Raw genomic sequence first — 24,182 nt, 5'->3', positions numbered from 1 at the left:
CCCCCCCCCCCATATACTCTTAATGTATCCATTCCCATCTTTTCTAATGTGTTATCCAAACGTTTTTTGCCACTTTTCTGATAATTTTCAGTCTCTCTTTATGTACTGCGTCCTTCTCTGCTGCCTACAAACATCACCAAATTCACTCCCCCCTTAAAAACCATTACATGGCTCTAAATCACTGTTGATTAGAGAAATGCAAATTAAAACAACTCTGAGTTACCCCTTCACACCTGTCAGATTGGCTAACATGACAAAACAGGAAAATTATAAATTTTGGAGATGTGGGAAAATTGGAACACTAATGCATTGTTAGTAGGGTTGTGAACTGATCCAACCAATTCTGAAGAGCAATTTGGAACTATGTCCAAAGGTCTGTAAAACTGTGCACACCACTACTAGGTTTGTATCCCAAAGAGATTGTAAAAAGGAGGAAAGGACCCACATGTACAAAAATATTCATAGCAGCTCTTTTTTTTGGTGGCAAAGAATTAGAAACTGAGGAGATGCCTGCCAACTGGGGAATGACTGAACAAGTTGTAGTATATGAATGTAATGGAATACTATTGTTCTGAGCCCAGATTCGATCCCAGGTCATCCCAACTCTGGGGCCGGTACTCTTACTCACTGTGTAATGAGAAGGCAAATTTCAGAAAAAGCTGGAAAAACTTATGTGAACTGATGCTGAGTGAAGTGAGCAGAACCAGGAGAAAATTGTACACAGTAAGAGCAACATGGTATCTGACCAACTTTGATAGACTTAGCTCTTCTCAGTGATGCAAGGATCTAAGACAATTCTAAAAAACTCATGTTGGAAAATGCTTTCTACATTCAGAGAAGGAACTATGGATCTGAATGTAGATTGAGGCAGACTATTTTCTCTTTTTTTCATTCTTGTGGTTTTTCCATTTTGTTCAGATTCTTCTTTCACCACATAATTAATGTGGAAATGTGTTTAATATGATTGTACATATATAGCCTATATCAGATTGTGTGCTGTCTTGGGGAGGAGGAAAAGTTTAGAACTCAAAATCTTATAAAAGTGAATGTTGAAAACTGAAAATAAATTTTGAAAAATTAAAAACTAAAAAAAAAATCCTTTACATGATCTTAACAATACCACTAACTGATACTCTCTATCTCTACTTCCCTTTCCAACTAAACTTCTTGAAAAGCTGTCTATATTTGGTGCCTCCATTACCTTTCCTCTCACTTTCTTCTAAATCCACTGAATTCTGGCCTCTGACATCATCATAATGATTTCTTTTCAAGTCAGGGTTATTTGAGTAAAACACTTGAACTCCTCAGCCTTTGTTACTTATGCTGGGTTCAGCTACTAAAATAATCTTTCTTAGAAGGCAGGTCCAACCATATTACTTTCCTGTTTAAAAAAAGTGGTTCCCAGGACAGCTAAGACAGAAGTTCATTTTCACATTAGTCATGTTGCATAGAAGAATTATAATGAATGGAAAAAACAACATGAGAAAGAAAAAAAATAAAACAAAAAAGAAAATAGTCTGCTTCATTCTGCATTTTGACTCCATAGTTCTTTCTCTGGATGTGGATGGCATTTTCCATCATGTGTCCTTTGGAATTATTTTAGGTCCTTGCATTGATGAGAAGGACTAAGTCTTTCAAAATCAGTCCTTGCATACTATGGCTCTTACCATGTATAGTGTTCTCCTGGTTCTTCTCCCCTCACTCAGCATCAGTTCAAAGTCTTTCCAGGTTTCTCTGAAGTTCGCCTGTTCATCATTTCTTATAGCACAATCATATTCTATTACATTCATATACCATATCTCTAGTTCTTTATTCACTCTTCTTTCTCAAATTATTCTCTATTTACTTATGTAGGCATATGTCATATCTTTCCAGTAGAATGTAATCTCCATGAGGGCAAGGATTGTTTCATTTTCACCCTCGAATCCTTGGTTCCCAACATAGGGCTTTACTCTGAGTAAATATTTTATAAATGCTTGTTGAATTGAGCTAAGATCATAACCTTCCATACCTTAGTAGATGATTTCATGTATTAGTGTGGCCAGGGAACTCGTTAGCTGGTGGCCAGCTTCTTGATCATGAACATCTCTGAATTTGACTAGGCTATTTTGGGGAAACAGATAGAGCCTGACTATCAGGCTCATGCTCCAAAACTTCTACATCACTGTAGTCATTGTTCTCATCATCCAGTATCACACTAACAGTAGCAGAAGCAGCAGTAGTACTAACAACTTGTGCTGTTCCACTTTTTTTTATCAGCTATTTGTGTGAAACCACAGAAAGCCTATTTGTCAAACTTGTTGATATCAATGATTAATTGTAGCATATAACAGGTAATGTGCTGGATGTGGAGTCAGGGATACTGACTTGGACGTTTCCAATTTGATACCGATCAAGTCATATAACAACCTCTCTTAGATTGTTTCCTTATGGGTAAAATAAGGGGGTTGGATTCATCCTCTACTGTTCTTCCAGTTCTTAGTCTTTGATCCTAAAGCTGAGGGTCATAGCTAACATTTGAGATAGAAGAGTTGACTTCCAAAAAGATCTTAACAGGTCAAGCTGAAGATAAGTTTAATAGGGATTAAAATTCTATGTTTCAGTTCAATTCAACAAATTCAGGAAATCAGAAGTATAGATTAAATGTTTGTTGTGATAAAGGCCTGAGTTCTTTAGTGGATTATAGAGTCACTTTATCAACAGAATAACTTTATAACAACAACAAAAGAGTAAATGGTATTCTAGGCAACTTTCAAAACATCATGGTGTTGGCTAGATGACATTTGAATACTGTAGTCAGTATTGTGTACCAAGTTTTAGAAATGATATAGATAAACTAGATTGTGTACAAAAGAGAAGTCAAGGACCTTGAAAGCCTCCCAAAGGGCAATTGGTGGAAGGACCTGGGAATGTTTAGTATGAAGAAAAGAAGATTGGGTTTATTCTTCTTAGCTTTAGAAAGAGAATAAAGTAGAAGAAACAGAAAGGAAGATTTACGCTCAATGGATAGAAAACCAGGTCTGGAGTCAAGAAGACCTGAGTTCAAATATGGTCTCAGATACTGACTAGCTGTGTGACCCTGGGCAAGTCACTTCACCCTGTTTGCCTCAGTTTCTTCGTGTGTAAAATGAGCTGGAAAAGGAAATGGTAAACCACTTCAGTATCTTTGCCAAGAAAATCCAAAATGGGGGCAGCTAGGTGGTGAAGTGAATAGAACACCGGCCCTGGAGTCAGGAGGACCTGAGTTCAAATCCAGGCTCAGACATTTAACACACACACACAAAAACTAGCTGTGTGACTTTAAGCAATTCACTTAACCCCAATTGCCTTTCAAAAAGAAAACAAAAGAAAATCCAAAATGGGGTCATGAAGAATTGGACATGACTGAAACAAATAAATAGCAACAAAAATGGAAACACTTCCTAGAAATTAGACATTTCACAAAGTGGACTGGAGTATCTTAAAAGGTACCAGGTTCTGCTTACTGGAGGTGCTTATGCACAGAGCTTATACCACATCTAATTCTCTGATTCAGTGATACCTGTAAGGTAGACTTGCATAACACATTAAATTTTAAAACGTTTGCCTATTATTCCATGTGAGTCTCAAAAGAATGTGCAAAGTGCTTTATAAGCTTTAAAGACTTTTAAATATGAGCTTTTATCATAAGCATTATTAATATCATCATTTTACAGATTAGGAAATTGATGGATGGAGATTAAGTGATTTGTGCAGGGTTACATGATTTAATAATGGCAAAGACAACTATAATAGCATCCTTCTGACTTTTAAACCCCATTTCTTTGTGCGCTACCCCTTTTCCTAGCAACTAGAAATAATGACGCCAATGCTTAAGTATGCTTCAAGGAAGAGGATGGAAGAAATAAAGCAAAATCTAATATTCATAAACACTAATCTAGAACATAGGCCAATTCCATTTGTTAATTTATTAAGCAGAGTGTAATTTTGCATTTATATATTTATTTTAAAAATGTGGACAAAATCATTTAGAAGGATTAGATCATAATGATGATGCCAAGAATGTCCTTTCCTTTCTTCACAATTCTTTGAAATTTGGCCCCGTAATATTTCTTATTCATTCCTTCATTTTCTCTACTAGTTTTTCTCATGTGGACTTCATTCCCTTCCACTCTTGTTTTTGCTTTATTTTTTTGTTGTTTTGAGCTGATAAAGGAGAGTTTAGCTTAGATGTAGCCAATTATTCAGACTTCTGCTGGATATCCATGCATTTCTCCTAACTTATTCTGATAGAACATAGTTTTGAGTTCCCTCACCATTCTGGTTACTTTCTTCTGGAAGCATTCTAGCTTGTCAGTGTCTTTTCTAAAATGTGGCACCCAGATGGGATATCTTGTAATAACAGGGGATTTTGTGAGGAAACCTAATGAACAGAGTGCTCTGCAGATATTGTCTGACCTAAAACTTCCTGATGAGGTAGTATTGCATAGTATGAAAAGAAGTGGTTTTAAAATCAGTATTAATTTAGAGCTAAATTGCAAGTACAGTTATCCCTTTCACATTACAACTTTCCCCATAGCAGTTTTGATAGGTTGGTATGAGAAATTAAATGGGAATTATTTGGGAGTCTTGTGGGAGTTGTGTATGACACTCCAAGGCCAGCAGATGACACAGAAAATTTTAGAAACTTAGAAACTCATTAAATATATACATAGTATTGTATAATATCACCATATTTTGATACCATAATAATTCAAACTTCTTCTGTGGTCTGAAGGGAGGGCCAGAATAATTTATGCAGATTTTCCAGATAGGGGGAGCACATCTCTAATCCTCATGATGTGGAAGGTAAAACTATATACTCCTATACCCAGTTAAATTCTGGAATTCAAGAGGGAGATTGATTATAGGATTTTAGAAGTAGAAAAGAATCTCTGTGGTTACCTGGCATAAATGAGGAAACTGTAACTTGACCAGTATCAATGCAAATACTAAATAACAAAACAGGGACTCATAACTGAGGCCTTTTCACTCCAATGCCAGTCGTTCCATGACACTTCAGTATTAGAAAATCTTTTTTGGAAGAGTTAAGACTCAAACTTGACCTCAGAGGATGAATAACAATTTTAGTAGGAAGAGGAGCATTTTAGGGAAAGGAAACCCCATTAACAAAAGTCCTGAACTAAGCAATTAAGTATAACCAGAGCACTGGGGTTATTGTGGTGTTTATTAGCTATGGTAGGACCATGTTGTATAGAGGGTGTGGTGCTCAGTCAGACATGGGAGTATCAATTTGGTGCTGTAGTTAATGTGGAGCCATTGAAGATTTTTCAATCAATCAAAAACATTTAAGTGCCTACCATATGCCAGTCACTGTGCTATGTTCTGGGGATGCAAAAAGAGACAAAAGACAGTCCCTGCTCTCAGGGAGTTTACAATCTGATAGAAGAGAAAACATGCAAATAAATATATACAAAGGAAATTATATACAAGATAAACAGGAAATAATTAATGGAGAGAAGGCATTAGAATTAAGAGGGGTTGGAGAAGACTTCCTGTAGAAAGTAAGATTTTAATTTTGACTTGAAGGAAGTCAGGCTGATCAGTGGTCAGAGCAGAGGAGGAAAAGCATTCCAGACATTGGGGATAGCTAGAGAAAATTCCCAGAGCCAAGAGATGAAGTTGGTTTTTCATGGAACAGCCAAAAGCTCAGTGTCTCTGGAAGAGGAGGTGTTAGGGACTAAGGTATAAAAGGACTGGAAAGGTAGGAGGGGGCTAGGTTATGAAGGACTTTGAATGACAAACAGAGCATGTTTCTGTTTGATTCTAGAGATGATAGGAGCCTCTGAAGGGGAGTGACATGGTTGAACCTGCACTTTAGGAAAATCACCTCAATGGCTGAAGATGGGTTGGAGTGGGGAAAACCTTAAGCCAGGCAGACCCACCAACAGCCTATTGCAATAATCCAGGAGTGAGGTGCTGAGGCTTGCACTAGAGTGGTGGCAGTGTCAGAGGACAGGAGGTTTATGCTAAAGATTCTGTAAAAGTGAAATCAACAGACCTTATGGACAGATTGGGTATGAGAGGTGAAAGATAATGAGGAGTCCAGGATGATTCCTAGATTGTGAGCCTGAGGGACTGGGAGGAATTATGTTGCCCTCTATAGTAATTGGGAAGGTAGGAGGAGGGGAGGGAGGGTTTAGAGGGAAAGATAATGAGTTCTGTTTTTGACATATTGAATTTTACAGTGACTACTGGACACCCAAATTGAAATATCTGAAAGGAAGTTGGAGGTGCAAGATTGAAGTTCAAGAGAGAGTTTGGGGAAGGACAGATAGATTTTATAATCATCAGCAGAGATAGTAGTTAAATTCCGAAAGGTAGTTTTACAGCAATTTGAAGGGTAGGCTAGATATGAAAGAAGGAAGGTCAACTGGGGAAACTTGGAGTAACCCAGGCATGAAGCAATTGCAGTATGATAAATAATTATGGCAGCATATTCATGAGGAAGTATCTTATAATAAGAACTATTCCTTAATTGATAAATATTCAAAGGCCAATATTGAAGGGAAGAAAGCCAAGCTATCTATAGCCATATTTTGAAAAGTTTCAAATCACTAATATGCAAATTATGCAAACCAAAGCAACATTGTGGTCTAACTCTTACCCATTAGACTGGCAAAGTTGATAAGGAAAATGACATATTTTGGATGGTCTATGGGAAAACTAACTTTGAACAGCCATTGCTGGGGTTATGAATTGTTCCAGTCATTCTGGAAATCAATTTGGAACTATACCCCAAAAGTTATTAAATTACATGCCAGCAGTGTTATTATTATGCCTATTCACTAAAGAGATTTTTTTTTTAAAAGAGGAACATATCCTACATGTACAAAATATTTGTAGCATCCCTTTTTGTAGTGACAAAGAGCTGGAAATTGAAGTTGCTTGTGGCTGAACAGATTATGGCAGTTGAATGTAATGGGATGCTATTGTACTGGATGAAATGAAGAGACACTTTTAGAGAAACCTAGGAAAACTTATATGAACTGATGATAAGTGAAACAAGCAGAACCAGGAGAATAATTTAACACCAACACTATTAAAATAGCAATTATGAAAGACTTAAAAACTCTGATCTATATAATGATTTAATCATGATTCCACAAAGGACTGATGATGAAGAATACTAACATTTTCCTGATAGAGAGATGATGGATTAAATATGCAGAGTGAGACACACATTTTTGGACATGACCAATACAGACCTTTGTTTTGCTTAACTATGTATGTTGTTACAAGGAATTTTTTCCTGTAGTTATGGGGGGCAGTTTTATTTTGGAGGTGTATGAAAAAATGCTAGATAATTGAAGAAAATAAAGAGCTAAAAGTAACTCTAGAAATTAAGTAGCCTTTTTTGATTTTTAAAATGAATATTTCTTGAGACCATAAAAATAACATTCTGTCTAGTATAAAGTATGCTTATGTGCTTTGAGACTCAAGACTAGTTTCTTATTGGTTCAATGGATTTTGATATTTTGGACAATACCTTTTGAAATTTTCAGCATGGTTATGTCAATTTGTTTTGAATTAAAATGTTCAGATCTCTCTTTTTGTCTCTGTCTACCTCTGTTAGATATATTGAATTAATATTTTTCTTTTTTTTTTTTACAGAATATAATTGTGAGGGAGTGAAGGTCAGGATGAATGGACATATTTCCAACCATCCCAGTGGCTTTGGAAGTTACCCTTCTCAAGTGAAGTAAGTTGAAGAGATAAATTAATCTTTGGGAAAAAGGTTTATCTTGCATATCATTTCATATTTTCAGATGTGAAGTTAATTTATTTTCCTTGTCAAGTATCTCATCAATATATATTCCTGTTCACTTTTAGTATATGTTATCTTTAAAACTTTACAGCATCTAGTCAGGGTAAGATGCCCAAGTAAATCAGTGAACAACAGTTAAAAAGTATTTATTAAGCACCTTTTACTTTGTGCTAGTCATTGGAGGTATAAATACAACCCTTGCTTGCAAGGTGTTCATATTCCTACAGTGTATGTATTAAGTACATATATAGGTATATACAGAATAAGTTTAAGACAATAAACACAAGCTTGGGAGTGAAATTCAAATAAGTCAAATTTTGCTGTTTGATGTTATACTAGAGAGATGATTGTAGGAAAAAGGATTTGGAATTAGTGAATAAAATTATTTTAAACTCTTTTCACATATCTAAAAATATTCATCCATTCAGTAAAACATATATAATTGACAGTTTGTACCTGGATCAATAGATTACATCACTGAATTATGAAAAACTTTTCTATGACTAAAATTATATTAAAAATTTTCTACTTTTTGGACTGGAACTTGGGGACTGCATTTAATTATAACTAAGGCCAGTTTTGATGTATGTTAAGTTTCTTTGACTATGTAAATGATCGAAGTTAGTAAAAGAAAAAAAACATATTGCTCATTGTACTTAGCCTAGCACAAGGCTTCTGTTTTCTATTGAAAATACAAAATAATTTTGGAATTCTATTTTGAAGGATTCTAGAATTTTATTACTAGCTCTGGATTTTAACCTAACATGGTGTGTTTGTCTTATTACAGTGGTTATGGGTCACCCACGTTTCCCCAGATGGACAGAGATCATAACTCCAAAACAAGTGCAAAGGCTTTATATGGTATGACTCATTTATTTGGTCTAGTACTTCTATTTGTGGATGATTTTTAAGACGTGAACTTTTAATTCTTCTTTAGACATTTATTTTCTTCAATACGTTTTGGAACTCAATCTTATGCTATTTGATCTGAATTTTTAATAGTGCTATATATTTTTGAAGGCTATATTAAACACTTTTTTTCAAAGAAAACTAAGCAACAGCTTCTTTGTTACTAGCATACATTATGAAGTATAAAGGATACTTCCTGTGACACCACCCCTGGATTTTGCTTCTGTGGGACTGCCTTGCAGGCTGAGATCCAATCAAGTTGATTGCAATTTGGCAGTTAACAAGGTCTCTTTGTCATGACTCCTGAGTATTTTTAACGTGGATGGCTCTGGACAGCAGCCACAAAAAATGGCAACGTCCTTCCCTGTGTTATTTAGAAACATGCTTCCTTCTTGGCATCGTACACAGTCAGTGCTTCAGTTCTGCCAGGTCTTTTTTGTTCTTGTTGCTTTTAAGAATTGAGGAATAAAACACTGGTCCAAATACAGACTCTGACTCTGAAGTAAGATATCTTTGAAAAAGTACATATAAAATTACAGATTCGAAAGATAACATTGCTTGTAAGCTGCACTCAAGTTTTTTAAGGTATAGCCTTGTATTCAGACAAATATCATGGGATCATTTGTAGAGCAACCTTAACCATCTCTGAAAAGTGTCATGTGTCAAAAGGGATCAAGATTTCTAGGCTTCAAATTGCCTTTGTTATTTTATTGTCTTACAGTAAAGCAATGGTTTTAAAATTCCTAGCCTAATGTTCTGGTAATAATTAATTACATTAAAACTCTTGGCCTTTATTCCTATTGTGTAGTTACTTTATGGCCTCTGTGATTCATCGTATGTTTCAATAAACTGGACATAATCCCTCTCATCAACAAATTTAACATTGACTTCTCCTAATTTAGCATTTGATGTCTATGCTTTTAAAAGGCAGACATTGATGGAAGCTTTGGTTTTACATTTTATCCATCTGTCTTCAAGCTAGGTTCCCTCAACAATATAATGGAATGGATAACTTTAAAAAATTGTAAGTATATTGATGTAACCCCCAACTGTCTTAATGAGATACTACAAAAAAAAAAATACTAAGTATACTGTACTCTGCCCTGGATAGAGATCCTTTATGGAACTCTGTTTAGTTCATGGCAACCTAATATAAGAAAGATGTTTAATAAGCTGGAAAGTGTCCAGAGCAGAGAAATCACGATGTTGAAGGGACTTCAATTCACATCATATGAGGATCAGTTGAAAAATTGGGAATTTTCCCTGGAGAGGAAGAGCAGTAGGGTGGATGGAGGGATGTTTTAGCTTATTGTAGGAATTGAAAGGCTGTCATATAAAAAAGAAAGATCAGATTGTTCTGTTTGGACCCAGAAGGCAGGGCCTGGAATAATGGGAAAAAGTTGTAAAAGTGCACATTTAAATTGGATGTTGTAAAATTAGGGCTTCCAACAGTGAAACTGGTTGTGATGAAAAGTGGTTGGTTCCCCCTCCTTTAAGAAGAGGCTGAACATTCATTTGTTGAAAATGGTATAATGGGAAATTTTCCTCAAGTGGCCCTTGATTGACTAATTATTCTGTAAAATTATTTTGTTTTAAGGAAAAAATTCAAATACTATTTCCCGAATAATTCTATTTAAAGGTTGCTTTGTAGTTTTTGCCTATTCTGTAATAGAATAGGTTATTAGGTAAAAATAGGGAAATACTTTATCCCTTTAAAATTCTATGCTTCAAACATAGATTCCTCTGAGACTTTATTTTTCATATTTGAAACTAAGGAAACTGTGTTTTCTTAATTGAAAACACACATATTAATTATATCTATGTGCGATATCCATGGCTAATTTTTTATCCCATATTGACCACTCACATAACCCACAGACCTCTTTCAACACCACTGATATTCTATGTATATAAATATGCATGTATATATGTGGAATTAATATAAACTATTTTGACATTAGCTTAAATAAAACAAATATGAGACCACAAATCTATTAAAAGAAGTTCGTTGGAGAAGTGCAAACAATTTGTTTATTTAAGACCATAATTTTTGTGAGGAAGAACTAGTGAGTGCTGGAGGAGGTAGCATTCGCCTTGTAGATTTTAGACCAGGGGTGGGGATGCCATAATAGGGCATTCTGGCAAGATGGCTCAGTGATTTTGACTAAGCTCATTTGCTCATCTCCACATCATCTCTTCAAAACAGTAACAGATGTGCCATAGTGAGTAAAAGAACAATAAACAGGAGGGGGGAAATTTGCCAGGAAAACTGGCATAGAAACTGATGAAATGGTTAAGAAAAAAAGAGAGACCCTGAGAGCAATAAATAAATATGAGAGTAAAAAAAATGAGTAAAAATTTTGGGAAGGAAAGTACAGAACTCAAAAATAACAATATCAACTATATGTCCAGAATGGAGAATGAACTTATCAAAAGAACCTCATGGTGGTTGAAAAACATAATATGAATTAGAAAGTTAGTTGTGACATATATAAACATGAACCTAAAAGTACTGAAAGTTAAAAAAGAAAGAAGAAACTCAAAAGCTTGGAATAGTTGACTAAAATGACTAATAAAACTGGGTATTCTATGTAGAATAGAATGACCCAAATGGAATACACAAATTTTGAAATGGGAGAGCAAGGAACAGAATAATATTTTTAGAAAGCAGATCTGGAAAAAGACTTACTTTCTACAAACCAATGCAATTAACCTAGAGAACAGAGTTTGACAAGACAATTTGACAATTTTTTATCTCCTAGAAGAAAAAAAAGGGGAAAAAAGAATTTGAATATTGATCCAGGAATTCATGCAAAAAAATACTTTGAAATATTAGAAATAAAGGGCAAAATTCAGATTAACATATAACTCCAACAGACAATAACTATAAGTTTCACTCAACCAGAAATAGGGTTGCCAAATTCCAGAGTTTTGGCATCAAAGAGAAACTCTTACACAATGCAATTCAAATATCACAATACCGATTTGAATAACATAATATTAATAAATGAAGATGAGAAATGAAAGAAATTTGCTGGAATATGTGATAATGAAAATCAAGGGAAATTGGCATATTCTTCTTCATTTTCTATCCTGTAAAATTGAGTATATTTCTTCATGAGAAAATATGACTCTGAAGTAATATCAGACTTTCATTTTTACTGGATGGGCTTGTGAGGCTAAAGAGCTGGACAGTGCTTTTTGACTAGCAGATTGTCCTCTTGTTGATCATTAACAAAGTGAACAGACACATAAAAAGATGGACTTTAAGGTACAGAATGAGTCAAGGAAAGGATGATCTAATTTTTACATGCTGTAAGGGGTAATTGTTTGGTCATTTTCAGTCATGTCTGACTCTTGTGACCCCTTTTTTGGAGTGTTTGTATTTTTGGCAAAGATGCTAGAGTGGTTTGCCATTTCCTTCTCCAGCTCATTTTACAGATGAGGAAACTGAGGCAAACAGGGTTAAATGACTTGCCCAGGGTCACACAGCTGATAAGGTCAGATTTGAACTCAGGTATTTCTGACTCCAGGCGTGGTACTCTATCCACTGTACTACACCTAGTTGCCATTGTTATCTTATCTTAAAGTCTCACTTTGTAAGAATCATTGAAAGAATGAAGGCTATAATGTGGAGGTAGAATCTCATAAAAGACAACAAATTGAAGTAGAATATCTGGAAAAAGGAAAGGACTGATAAGTAAATTATTATTTAATTAACTGGGACATCAGGTGAAGATCAAACAAATGCATAGATAGGGTTGGGAAAGAAAGGGTGCTTTCAAACTACACTATCTGCATTGGGCTCAGAGGTGTAAAAGAAAGAGTTTATCAATAAAAGTTAATTTCTTCCACTAGACTTCCTTGTCTTTAGCAGGACACATTCTAGTTTTCTTCTGATTTAATATCGTTTGTTCTCACACAGATCACAAGTGAGTAAGTCATACCTTCTTGACAAATCTTGAAAGGTTTTCTATCTTGTCTTGGGTTCATGTTCCAGTAAAGCAGCAGATCTCTCCTTTGTTGTTATTGGGGTAATAAAGAGGGGTCTCAAGACCAACCACCACTTCCTCTTCTCCTTTTGGCCTTTGCCAGATGATCTCTCATCTTTCAGCACCTTTGAATTTGCATCAGCATTCTGTGGTGGTATGGGCAGCTGCTCCCTCTTGAGGAGTAAAATACTCCTCTTTAGAAAGAGCCTCCTTCTTAATAAAGTGTCAGTCCTTTTCCTTCTCTTCAGTGTGAGGTTCTTTCACCTCAAGTCCACTCACTATTAAAGATGCTCTTCTTCCTCTTTAAATGCTTTTCCCCTTTATTTTCACACTTCAGCTCTTCTCAAAGGTGGGGGCGAGGGTGGGAATGGGGGTGTTTTGTTTCACTTTGTTTTTATTTGGGAGAAGGTTAACATTTTATTGTCCCTAATAACTAGAGAGTGGAGAAGCATTATTCAATCAAAAAATCTTCATGAAGTGCCTACTGTGTGTTAGACACTCTTATTCTTGAAATAGTAACAGTGAAATTGAGGTGAGGAGCGAGTACATTCTAAGCTCATGGAAAGACCAATGCAAAGGCATAGATATGTAAGATATTGGAGAGCTGTGTGGGAGACAGGTGAGAAAACATTTGACTGGATCATAGAGTTTAGGGGGGACAGTAATGTCCAATGAGTCTAGAAAGATAGGTTGGAGTCAGGTTGTGAAGGGTGTCAAATAATAATACTGCTTTAAAATTTGCAAAGCACTTTCTATATGTTATCTCAGCTGACAACATTTTAAAAGCCAAAGAGAGCTGTTTGTATTTTATCCTAGATGCAAGAGAGAGCCAGTAGAGTTGATTGAATAGAAGAGTGATTTGGTTAGATATATACCCAAGAAAAAATCAGTCTGGTAGCTGTGTCAGGAAAGATTGGAATGTGGGACAAGTAGATCAGTTAGGACATATTAGTGTCAGTGACAGCTGATAAGGGTTTCAGCTAAAGCAATAACGAAAATCATAAGAAAAGAGAGCATATGGAGCAATTTCGTATCATTCTCTTTAGATGATTTTCATTTAGCTCTTTAGCTAAAGACTGGTGTCTGAGTTCTAGTACTGCTTCTATTCAAAAGAATTCATTTTTTTCTTTCAGAGTGGTAGAATATTCTGAAAATTTACAACCATATTAAAATTCAAAACTAATTCTTAGTAAAGCTGTGAATCCTGTTTTTCATATTACTTGTCATTGGATTTCCCACACCTACCATACCTTTTCCTTGTGAACATAACTGTAGTAAAGTGAAGTTGTAATTTAATTTACATATTTGTTTTACATACATTTTCCATAAATTTTTACCTCCTTTTTCTTACCACTTTTTTGGTCATTAGAACAGAACCTTCAAAGAATGAGACTATTCCAGTAGATTTTACATTAATTCCTCTTTCCCAAAGGTGCTATCCAGTCAAATAGCATCTGAGTCTGAAATAGGCAGTTTTACAGTTCAGAGTATTTCATATCTAGCCTAAGTATAATTTATTTGTTGGACATAACATGTCTTAATGTAGTAATACCTCATTTATCTAGCACCATTGAGCAGTTGTCACATAAATGAACTTTCAGTTTAACTGAGAAACTAAAACTTTTAAAATATTAATCAACTCTAGTAGAAATACTTCTAAAATTTTTAAATAGCCCTCTACCTTCTTAGATAGAACATACTAAACATAACCTTTTCTTGATGACTTGAGGCTATCTTGATGAATAGAAATTTAATTAAATATACGTTAAGCATATATTAAATAAAATGTACTTTTTTATAGGTGCCCCAGGGTATAAAAAGATGCAGTCACAGCTCCTGTCCTAAGAGAATTTTTAATTTAATAGAGGAAATGATGAGTACTTATATGACTAATATAAGGTAGGATGTGATACATCTTAAAAAAAGGTACCAAGTACTATGAAGATACTTGAATGTACCTGCCTAGGATATAGTCCCAGTAAAACTGTGATGACTCAAGAGCTACTGAAGTTTATGGGACTACTGGCCCTCAAACTCAATGGCCCCTAAGTGCTATGATTTTTTACTGTGTCTGTTTATTATTATAGTCATTGTGCCTTCTTCCTTCAAAGTCAAATCGCTTTTTCTTAAAATCTGTGTCTGCTTTTAGCAGCACCATTTCCCATATTCCCTAGTTTTTTAAAATTGCTTTGCTGTTGTCAAGAAACCAAATAATTAATTTTGCATAAAATTGTATAAAAAAAACAAAAGCAAATATTGTCTCTGAGTTAGTGATTCAATCCTTTGATTGAAGCACATGAGGTTTGTGGCATCTATTTTAATTACAAGTCTAAATGTTTTTTTTTTCTTTTTAGACTGCCAATTATGTTGTACACAGCTGAAGTTGCTAGAGAAGTGACTTTCAGAAAAATGATGTTATAGTTAGAATTTACAATTAGGAATTTTGAAGTAAGTAACTATATCCAGAAAATCCAAATTATAAAAAATTCTTCTTTAACAATCATTATTATTGTTTTTATTGCCAATTCTTGTGGCTATGAATAATCTATATTGTTAGAAGAACTGAAAACGTAGAAATGAGATCATAGATTCTCCATGTATCATTTTAGCCATTGTTCTATCCTCTTCATAAATACTTTTTGTGACCATTTTAAAGTTAGGAAAATGAGTTTGAATATGTGCCTAGGACCCACACATGGTAGGTACATGTGGAAGGAACATGTACGTCAGAGACTGTACATCAGAGCAACGTTCATAGGGGACAAATAAGACCATGGCATTTTTTAAAAGAGATTTTAAATGTGAAACATATTAGAAAAGCAAGATCCAGAAAAATAACTGCTCAGAGTAGCCCCATGTTCAGTTATTCTAAGAAGTCAAATATTAGGGAAAGTAATGCCTATTTTATAAGTTCTGCTGCAGAAAACACTCTATATGTAAGAAGTTCTGCTGGGAAAAAAATGCAAAGAACTTTGGTAGAAAATAGGTTTTGACCAGGAACTTGCAGCATAAATTACTATAAAGCCAAAATGGATATTTATCCTAAATGTAAATGGTCATCACATTACTGAAAAAATTAAAGGAGGATGGAAAAGACTGTTCACAACTCTCAATTAGTTGAGAATTCTTAACCAAACAAGAGATAGAAATAATTGTACAAATTAAATATAGATGATTTTGGCTACATAAAATTTAAAGGATTTTGCACAAGTTAAACACATGCAGTTAGAACTTCTCTTCTAAGAAGAGACACTCCTAAATAGAAAAATATTTGCATGAAATATCTCTAATAAAAGTCTAATATTCATTATATATGTTGTTGAGTCATTTCAGTCATGTCTAACTCTGTGACCCCATTTAGTGTTTCCTTGGCAAAAATAGTGCCGTGGTTTGCCATTTCCTTCTCCATTTTACAGATGAGGAAACTGAAGCAAACAGGATTAATTTACTCATCCAGGGTCACATAACTAGTAAGTGTCTGAGGCCATATTTGAACTCAAAAAGATGAGTCTTTCTGATTCCAAGTCCATTGCTTTATCTACTGTGCCACCTAGCTGTTCCATCCATTACATATTGGGAACTGATAAACAGCCATTTAAAAATAGATATTACCCATAGGATATGAATGGAAAGACTTGCACAAAATAATGAAAAGTGGAGTGAGCAGAACAAGGAGACCATTGTATATAGTAGGGCAGGGGGTAGGAGGGAGGGAAGAAAAAAGAAAGAAATTTACATGATAATTTTTTTTAAAGCAATTGGGGTTAAGTAACTTGCTCAAGCATACACAGCCAATTATTTTGTGTGGGTAAGTATCTGAGCCTGGAACTGAATCCAGGTCTCCCGACTCTGGGACCGGTGCTCTTACTCACTGCGCCACCTGGCCACCCCTTACATGATAATTTTGTTGTATATTTGAGAGGATAGCAAATTGTACATAGTAGATTTTCAGGTTCATATGTAATCATCTTTTTTATTGAACTATGTTATGGAAATATTTGTTTTATTCTATAAATGTATCTAAATGTCTCATCAAAAAAAATGGAGTACTACCCCACAAATAAGTAGCTTAAGGAAGAGATTCTGGTTCATATCATGGGTGAGCTCTTCAGCAATGGAGTATTTCTATCATGTACATTTCCTTCATAGAAGTAGATTGTAGGCTATGTATGGAAAAGGAGTATTTGATCATTTCCATTTCCATCATGGTAATTTTCAAGGTTATAAATTTCTTGGTGGTTGGTGTTAGCTTTTCCATTTTCACCTGTTCCTTACTCAGGTTTTCCAAAGTGTCATGAAATTTCTTGTGCAACATCTCAAGCTCCTGATTATATTTTAGATGTACTTTTTAGAATTAAAGTAATGCTGTTACATTTTCATTCTACCTCGTCTTCTGTCAGTGAACTGATTTTAGGGTTTGCAATAGAAAACCCCATATTGTTAAGAGTCTTCCATTTCGATAATAAATTGTGCCAATCTGTAGCATCGTCTTTGGTTTTTCTTGTGTTGACAGTTTTTGGGGAGGTATCATCACCTCCATGACATTAGCACCTTAGACCCAGCCCAGTGTGGGCTGGGCTTGTTCTTGCAGATGATGTGTCAAATATGGTTGAGTGTGGCTCGAGCATTTTTGTTAATAATGGTTCTCCTATAGGAGATGGCATGTTTCCTCCACCATTCCCTTAATTTCAAAACCACTGTAGTGCCTTTGCTGTGGGCTCAATTCCTACCATATTCTGGTGGATCCCCCCATTCTAATGAAATGAATCGCAGATCTTGAGGTTCTTGGGGTCAGTACTATAGACAAACATATAGTACTATATGCTTGTCATGCTTGATGAGGAAGCTGGAGCAATTATGTAGGATTATCCACTACAGATTTGCCAACATGGAAACAGAGGCTACACCCATGGTGTCTCCTGAACATGGAAAGGGCCTACAGACCTTTTGGATACATCATTTTCCTTAACAATTTTAACTCTTCTTTTGAGTTGTGATAGAGTTTTTATAAGGAGGAGTTTTGGGAAATGGTTAAAAAAAAGCCTTAGCACTAATTAAACACTATAGAAAGAGTCTGATCTTTTTCTTTTCTTTTCCCTCTGATGAAGATACCAGGAATATATAAAACGGTCAGTAACCAAAATGAGGACAGAAAGAAGGCATGAGTAATGTGCACCAGACCACCAAATTGAAATCTGATAGGCATCTTCACCATTTCACATCTATACACACATGTACTATGTATATTCTACATGTACATAGTATATACTGTAAATACATAATGTGCATGTACTTACAATGTATGTACATTATAGATCATACTAAGCACTAAATACACTTTTCTTATGTGTACGTCCTTAAATAAATGGCTACTCCTAATAGATAACTTCTTCCAAATAAATGTCTTAAGTTTCCACCTTCTACTTCTTTTCTTCTACCTTACTATATCTCATTCTTAGTTCTGGCTTTCTACTATCACTATAGCAGGCACCTATACTTATCACAAAGTAAGGTCTAGCCCATCCTCAATATTTAATTGTTACAGTGTCTAACATTTCATATGTGCAAGACTCCTTTATGTTTTAAAAACCAAGACCACGTCCTCTACTCTTTTTTCAAAATTTCATTAGAGACACGTTTTGTATGTTTGATTATTAAATGCTTAAATATTAGAGTTTTTATTTTAACTTATATCTATCTATATACATACACACATATGTATTTCCTGTGTAATACTTGAGAAATAATGATGCATGATTTTAGTATTACAAAGCAGTCAAATGTTTAGTTTACGACCCAAAGTTTTAAACCAGAATAACTGGAAGACTAGGTACCCTTGATAGTCATAGTGAAATTTGGAAGAGAAATGGGGTTTTTTTGGGGGGGAGAATAATGGGTTTCAGTTTTGGACAGGTGGAGTTGATGTCTCTAGCAATCCAATCTGAAATATCTATTAGGCAATTGCTGATGAAAGCATTACTATCAATTCCATCACTATCACACAGCTTTGGTGTGTTTGGGGATTAATGTAGTTGATATAACTTCATCTCTACTTGGAAAAGCAAATGAACATCAATCAATACTGTGAATTAGTTTAAAAAAACACAAAGTTTTTTGTGTTTGAATGGTGTGTTTGAAAGTAACTTCAAATTTCTATGAGAGAATCTCCTTTTCCAACTTTGTAAATTTGCTCATTTATGTTTCAAAAGCATTTTATATGTACATTGGTAATTTTTCATAACTATTTTCCTCCTTAGATTCATTCAATGTCTTTTATTCTTAATATTCTCAAATCCTGCTGCATTTCACAGAATTTACCTGGTCTCGGAAACTAATGTCGGGTAAATGTATCCATCATATACTGTGCAATGTAAAGTAAAAGAGCAAAACAGAAGCCCGCAGTCTGAGCCTGTAGGGCCCTATGAGATCTCCTAATTCTGCTGCAGCAATTTTACAGACATGCCATTTCACCCAGTGCTAACCTGATTGTAAGTCAAGGAATCTGGAAATTTGAGACTCTATTGAATCAATTGTGTTTTAGTAAACCATTTAACCCTGATCTCTCCACTCTTAAAGTTTAAAAGGACATATCAGCTGAAACAAGTGTTTTTGTGAATCGATGAAGACTAATAGATATAAAAGAAAGTAAAAGGGGTCTTCAAGGACAGGAGTTTTTTATCAAGAGGTTTTGTTGAGACTTTACTATTGTTCTGGTTCTTTTGTGGAGATTCTCAGAACAGGTGCATCATTGATATTTCTAACTTTACCCACACGTGTTTGCTTAGTTCTTCTGAAAGAGAAATGCCCCCTTCCCTTTTTTTTCTTTTTGCAATAGCCTGTCAGGAGTTCAGATTACCTCCTTAAATGTTGCTTTGTGTATTAAGATTAAGTTGCACTTGTTTCTAGAATCATAATAAATGGAAAAATAGCACCTATTTCTTTTTTTTTTTTCCAAAGCAATCGGGGTTAAGTAACTTGCTCAAGGTTACACGGCCAGTTATTTCTGGGTGTGGTGCCAAGTATCTGAGCCTGGATTTGATCCCCAGGTCATCCCGACACTGGAGCCAGTGCTCTTACTCACTGAGCCACCTGGCCGCCCCTAATAGCACCTATTTCTAAAGATTATTAATGTGATAGGGTAAAAATTTTTTTGCACATTTTTATAAATTTTGTCATCATATCCTGCCTTCCTAGGCTTTCCTATTTCACATGTGGATAACTCACAGAAATAATAGCAATAACAACAACAGGGGCTTCAATGATGATAAAAATAAGTGACATTTCTATAGCATTTTAAAATTTGAAAATCGCCTTGCATCGGTTTTCTCATTTGAGTCTGATGACAACCTTGTGCTATGGGTACTATAGGTATTCTTATCCTTATTTTACAGATGTGGGATTAATTGATTTGTCCATGTTCACCCATGTTGTTGTAGTTAAGTGTTGGAGGCAGGATTCAACCTCAGGACTTCCTGACTTAAATCTAGCATTTTATCTAGAATAAGAAAGTTAAACCTAGGAAAAGCCCACGTTAAATTTTCATTTGGGATATTAGGCAGTGAATCAACATCATTATATGATTATTTTCAAATAGTTAATCTTTCATCTTTTCTATGAAGTATATATTTCACTAAATTATGAAACATATGAATATTAGTATAGCTTTGTTTTCATGTAGAAACAATTAGAAAGAACTAAATTTTTTCTTGTTCAGAATTACTGTTGCAAGATGACGGGAACCATGAAAACAAAATATACTCCTATCCTTGACCTCCTGTTTATCGTATTTGGTGATCACACTTGTATAAGACATATCTAATGAGCCAAACACCCTGAGGCTTCCATGTCCTGACAACATCATGGCTGAATATTCTGGGGTGACATTGCTGATGGTACTAGCTAGAGTGGATTTATACATCATTAGGGTGCTAGTCCCAGATGTGGGACTTATGTTGGGACAAGCTGCCCACTTGGTCCTGAGGTAGTTGTTTTATCAGAAGAATTCCTGGATAATGAGACAGTATTTCAAAGAGAGGATTATAACATTTCTCCCTTAAAATGCAATTTTATTATGAAATATCTAAGTTAAAATCAGAACAAATCTAAGTTTATTCAGTATGTGGGACCTAACTGTACAATGTACTGTGACATTTCAGAATGAAAATAATAAATTTTAGAAGTTGAACAGGCATTTCTTTTTAATTACCTTGTTTCATCAGGGCAAGATGGATTATACTTCTTCAGATCATCATCCAAACAAAAAAAGAAAGGTAGCAAACACTGAACTTTGTGGTGTGTCTGATATTACAAGCATTTGATATGCTGCAAAAGCAAAAATAGAATAAATAATCTATTTTCAAGGCAAACAGTATGTCTGTGTACAAAACCTCAGATTTGTGGAATTTAAATAATGAGCATTGTTTCATCCTAAATGTACATTATAGTTTGCAAAGATACAGGGATTTTTTTTCCTGTTTTTGAAAAAGCAATTACAAAGCCTAAGTTAATTGCTAATAGTTATTTGGAGCTGGAGTTGGAGTCAAAAGATCGGGATTCAAATCCAGCCCCTACCACTCTTATAACTGTGACCTTAGAGGCAAATTTGGCCTTTCATTGCCCTAGGCCTCAGTTCCTCATCAGTAGAAAGAGAGAATTGATCGCAATGACCTCTGAGATGCCTAACCTATTCTACATCTGATTCTTTCATCTGCTCTTAATAATGAAATAACATCTTAGGTTTATTTTTCATTCTAAATATTACTACTCTGAATATTTTTATCATTTTATCCTTGTTTACTTTTATTTTCAATATACCTTTTCAACTTCTTTTACTACTATTATCACTAATTATCATATCATTTATATAGCACTTTGGGGTTTAAAAGATGCTTTGCAAATATCTCATTTTACCTAAAAGAAAAGGTAGAAAGAAGGTCTCTTATCTTAGAGGTAGTTAGGTACACAGAGCACCAAGGCCTGGAGTCAGGAAGAGCTGAGTTCAAATGCTGCACTAGACACTTACTTAGCTGTGTAATCCTGGGCAAGTCACTTAACCTCTCTTTGCCTCAGTTTCCTCATCTGTAAAATGGGATTAATAACTACCTACCTCACAGGGTTGTTGTAAGGATCAAATGAGATAAAATTTGTAAAGCATTTAGTACATACAGTACTTGGCACAAAGTAGGTGCTATATAAATGTTAGTCATCATCATCATCACCTATCATCATCATCATCATTATCATCAATTGATAAAAGCATGTGATATTCTTCCTATATTCTTGCCTATTATCATGTTGTAGTTTATATTTGGAAAAATTGTCTTGAAGATTTAGGAAGAATATGAAAAATTAATCAATTTAAACATGAGTAATATGGTCATTGAATATATTTACTGATTGTTAGATCACTTGTTCTTTACAAGTAACTAGTACTAAATATCCCCACAGTACTTTTATATTTATTTAATGACATTTTTGATTTTGCAGCATTACATAACAAAGAACGAGAGATGCCTATTTGCTTTTTAAGTAGCTTAGAACAATTCCACTTCTCTTGTTTTCTGTATTTTCTTACCTGAGCTTATTTTTACTACCCTTAAATAGTTTACCTTCGAATGGTCTGTGTGTATATTGAATATTTAATAAAATTTAGCAATTTAATCGCATTTTAAACCTCTCTAACCCTACCCACATTTTGAATCTTAGGAAGTGAGGTTTTATAGTGATTTTTAAAATAACAATAATTTTGCTTAATTTACTTAAAATAGTACATATGACACATTTTTTTCTAGCTCACTGATGATTTTAACATATAGAAGAAATGTCAAACCAGCCTGTATCCCTTTATGAAATTATAGCTGTCTATTTAGATTAAATTATTTTGGGTATTTTGGTATTTAAAATATCATTAACCTGTTGAATTTTGAACAGTTGTGATGGATCAATCCCTTAGTCTTATTCTGTACAATTAATTACTCTTTTTGTGGCTCCAAGATTTAATGTAAATAATACAAGTCTCCAGCTACACAAATACAATGGTGACTTGTCATCTATTGTATTTATATGTGAAGCAGACTTGTTTTAGAGATGATCTTGTGATATGAGCCATAGACTGGGGAGTGAATAAATAATATCTTTTTCATTTCTTTCAGAACAACGGAAGAATTATGCCAGAGATAGCATCAACAGCATGTCAGATACAACTCAATATCGTGTTGAAGTAAGCTGTTTTCCTTCCTTCAATCTATATTATCCCTTTTCTTGACATAGGAAAATAATTGGTCAGTCCAATGTATTTCAGTGAAAAATGAATGCATATCATAGATCCACTATCACCATCAACCTCACTCCGTATATCACACAATATAACCTTCTTTATGTTTTTGCATTACAGAATATTTTTTGAACTTGAACCAATCGTCATTTCTTCAGGTGTAGTTGTTTTATTTTTAGATGTCTATTTAGTCAAAAACTTTTTCTTTGTAATTTGGTGATTTAATTGGTCTCTCTCAAACTTTTTTTGAGGAGGGTAGGGGTCACTAATTAAGTCCTATTCAGGTTCCCTTTGTTTATAATAGAAAATGCTTTAAAAGGAGATATGGCTTACTTATTTCTTTCTACATAAACTCAAATATTAGCATCTTTAGGTTCTCACTCTTAACTTAAATATTAGAAGAATTTCCTTTTCCAACAAGTAACGTCTGATGATTATTCAAAAACTAGAAGTGTGGTTTTATCACAGATACTGACCGGAACTGAGCCTTCTCTTCTCACATATCTCAGATGACAGTAATCCATAATGTCAAAACTATCAAATAGAACTTTTATTGTCATTGAGTAGAATTGGACTGTAGTGAAGGTATTTAAATAATTGTAGAGAGGCAACTCTGGCATAATAGAAAAAGATGGGAGTTCAAGTACTGATCTTAACACCTAATGGCTGTATAAGTATGGGCAAGTGACTGTGCCCCATGACAACTCTTTACAACTGTAAGTTAAGAAAAGTTGCTGATCTGCATTGTTGTAGGAAGGTTCCACAACTGCTAGCTGCCCAAACCAATGCAATCATAAGTCTAGACCTCCAAAAATGTGTTTGAAAGAAGACAAGGTATCAATTCTTCAAAAAAGGAAATTGGAACTGTTGCTTTGTTCAAATGTTATACTGATATGGTGAATCCTCTTTAAGGTGTGGTATATAATTGTGTGGCATTAGAAATATAATGGGTGAATCATTTACCCTTAATTAAAACACTAATGTAACATACTTATCCCCCAAAATAGGCAGTATTGTTTACCCCTTGATAAACAGCATTATAAAAGATTCTAGATTAGTAAGAACTAAAATATTAGAGGCAGCTAGATGGCACAATGAATAGAGCACTGGTGCTGGAGTCAGGAGGACCTGAGTTCAAATCTGGCCTCAGACACTTAACACTTACTAGCCATGTGATCTTGGGCAAGTCTCTTACCCCCAA

General features: G+C 34.6%; 1 protein-coding gene across 11 annotated transcripts in view; it reads left to right on the top strand.

Moving 5' to 3' along the window:
• The window catches only part of EPS8 (EGFR pathway substrate 8, signaling adaptor), a 258,356-nt gene that overhangs the window by 141,131 nt on the left and 93,043 nt on the right, over positions 1-24,182 (top strand). For all 11 annotated transcript variants that reach the window (XM_069106138.1, XM_069106137.1, XM_069106135.1 and 8 more), the window contains 3 exons: positions 7,654-7,741; positions 8,595-8,668; positions 22,860-22,927. In XM_069106138.1, the coding sequence (XP_068962239.1) occupies positions 7,683-7,741; positions 8,595-8,668; positions 22,860-22,927 (201 nt within the window). In that variant the 5' untranslated portion in view covers positions 7,654-7,682. The remainder of the gene's footprint in view (positions 1-7,653; positions 7,742-8,594; positions 8,669-22,859; positions 22,928-24,182) is intronic.

The sequence above is a fragment of the Petaurus breviceps genome, unplaced genomic scaffold (genome assembly GCF_028583685.1).
Source record: "Petaurus breviceps papuanus isolate PSGF00001 unplaced genomic scaffold, PetGlider_PUasm1.0 78, whole genome shotgun sequence".
NCBI classification, from domain to species: domain Eukaryota; kingdom Metazoa; phylum Chordata; class Mammalia; order Diprotodontia; family Petauridae; genus Petaurus; species Petaurus breviceps.
This window is presented reverse-complemented; position numbering and strand designations above follow the sequence as displayed.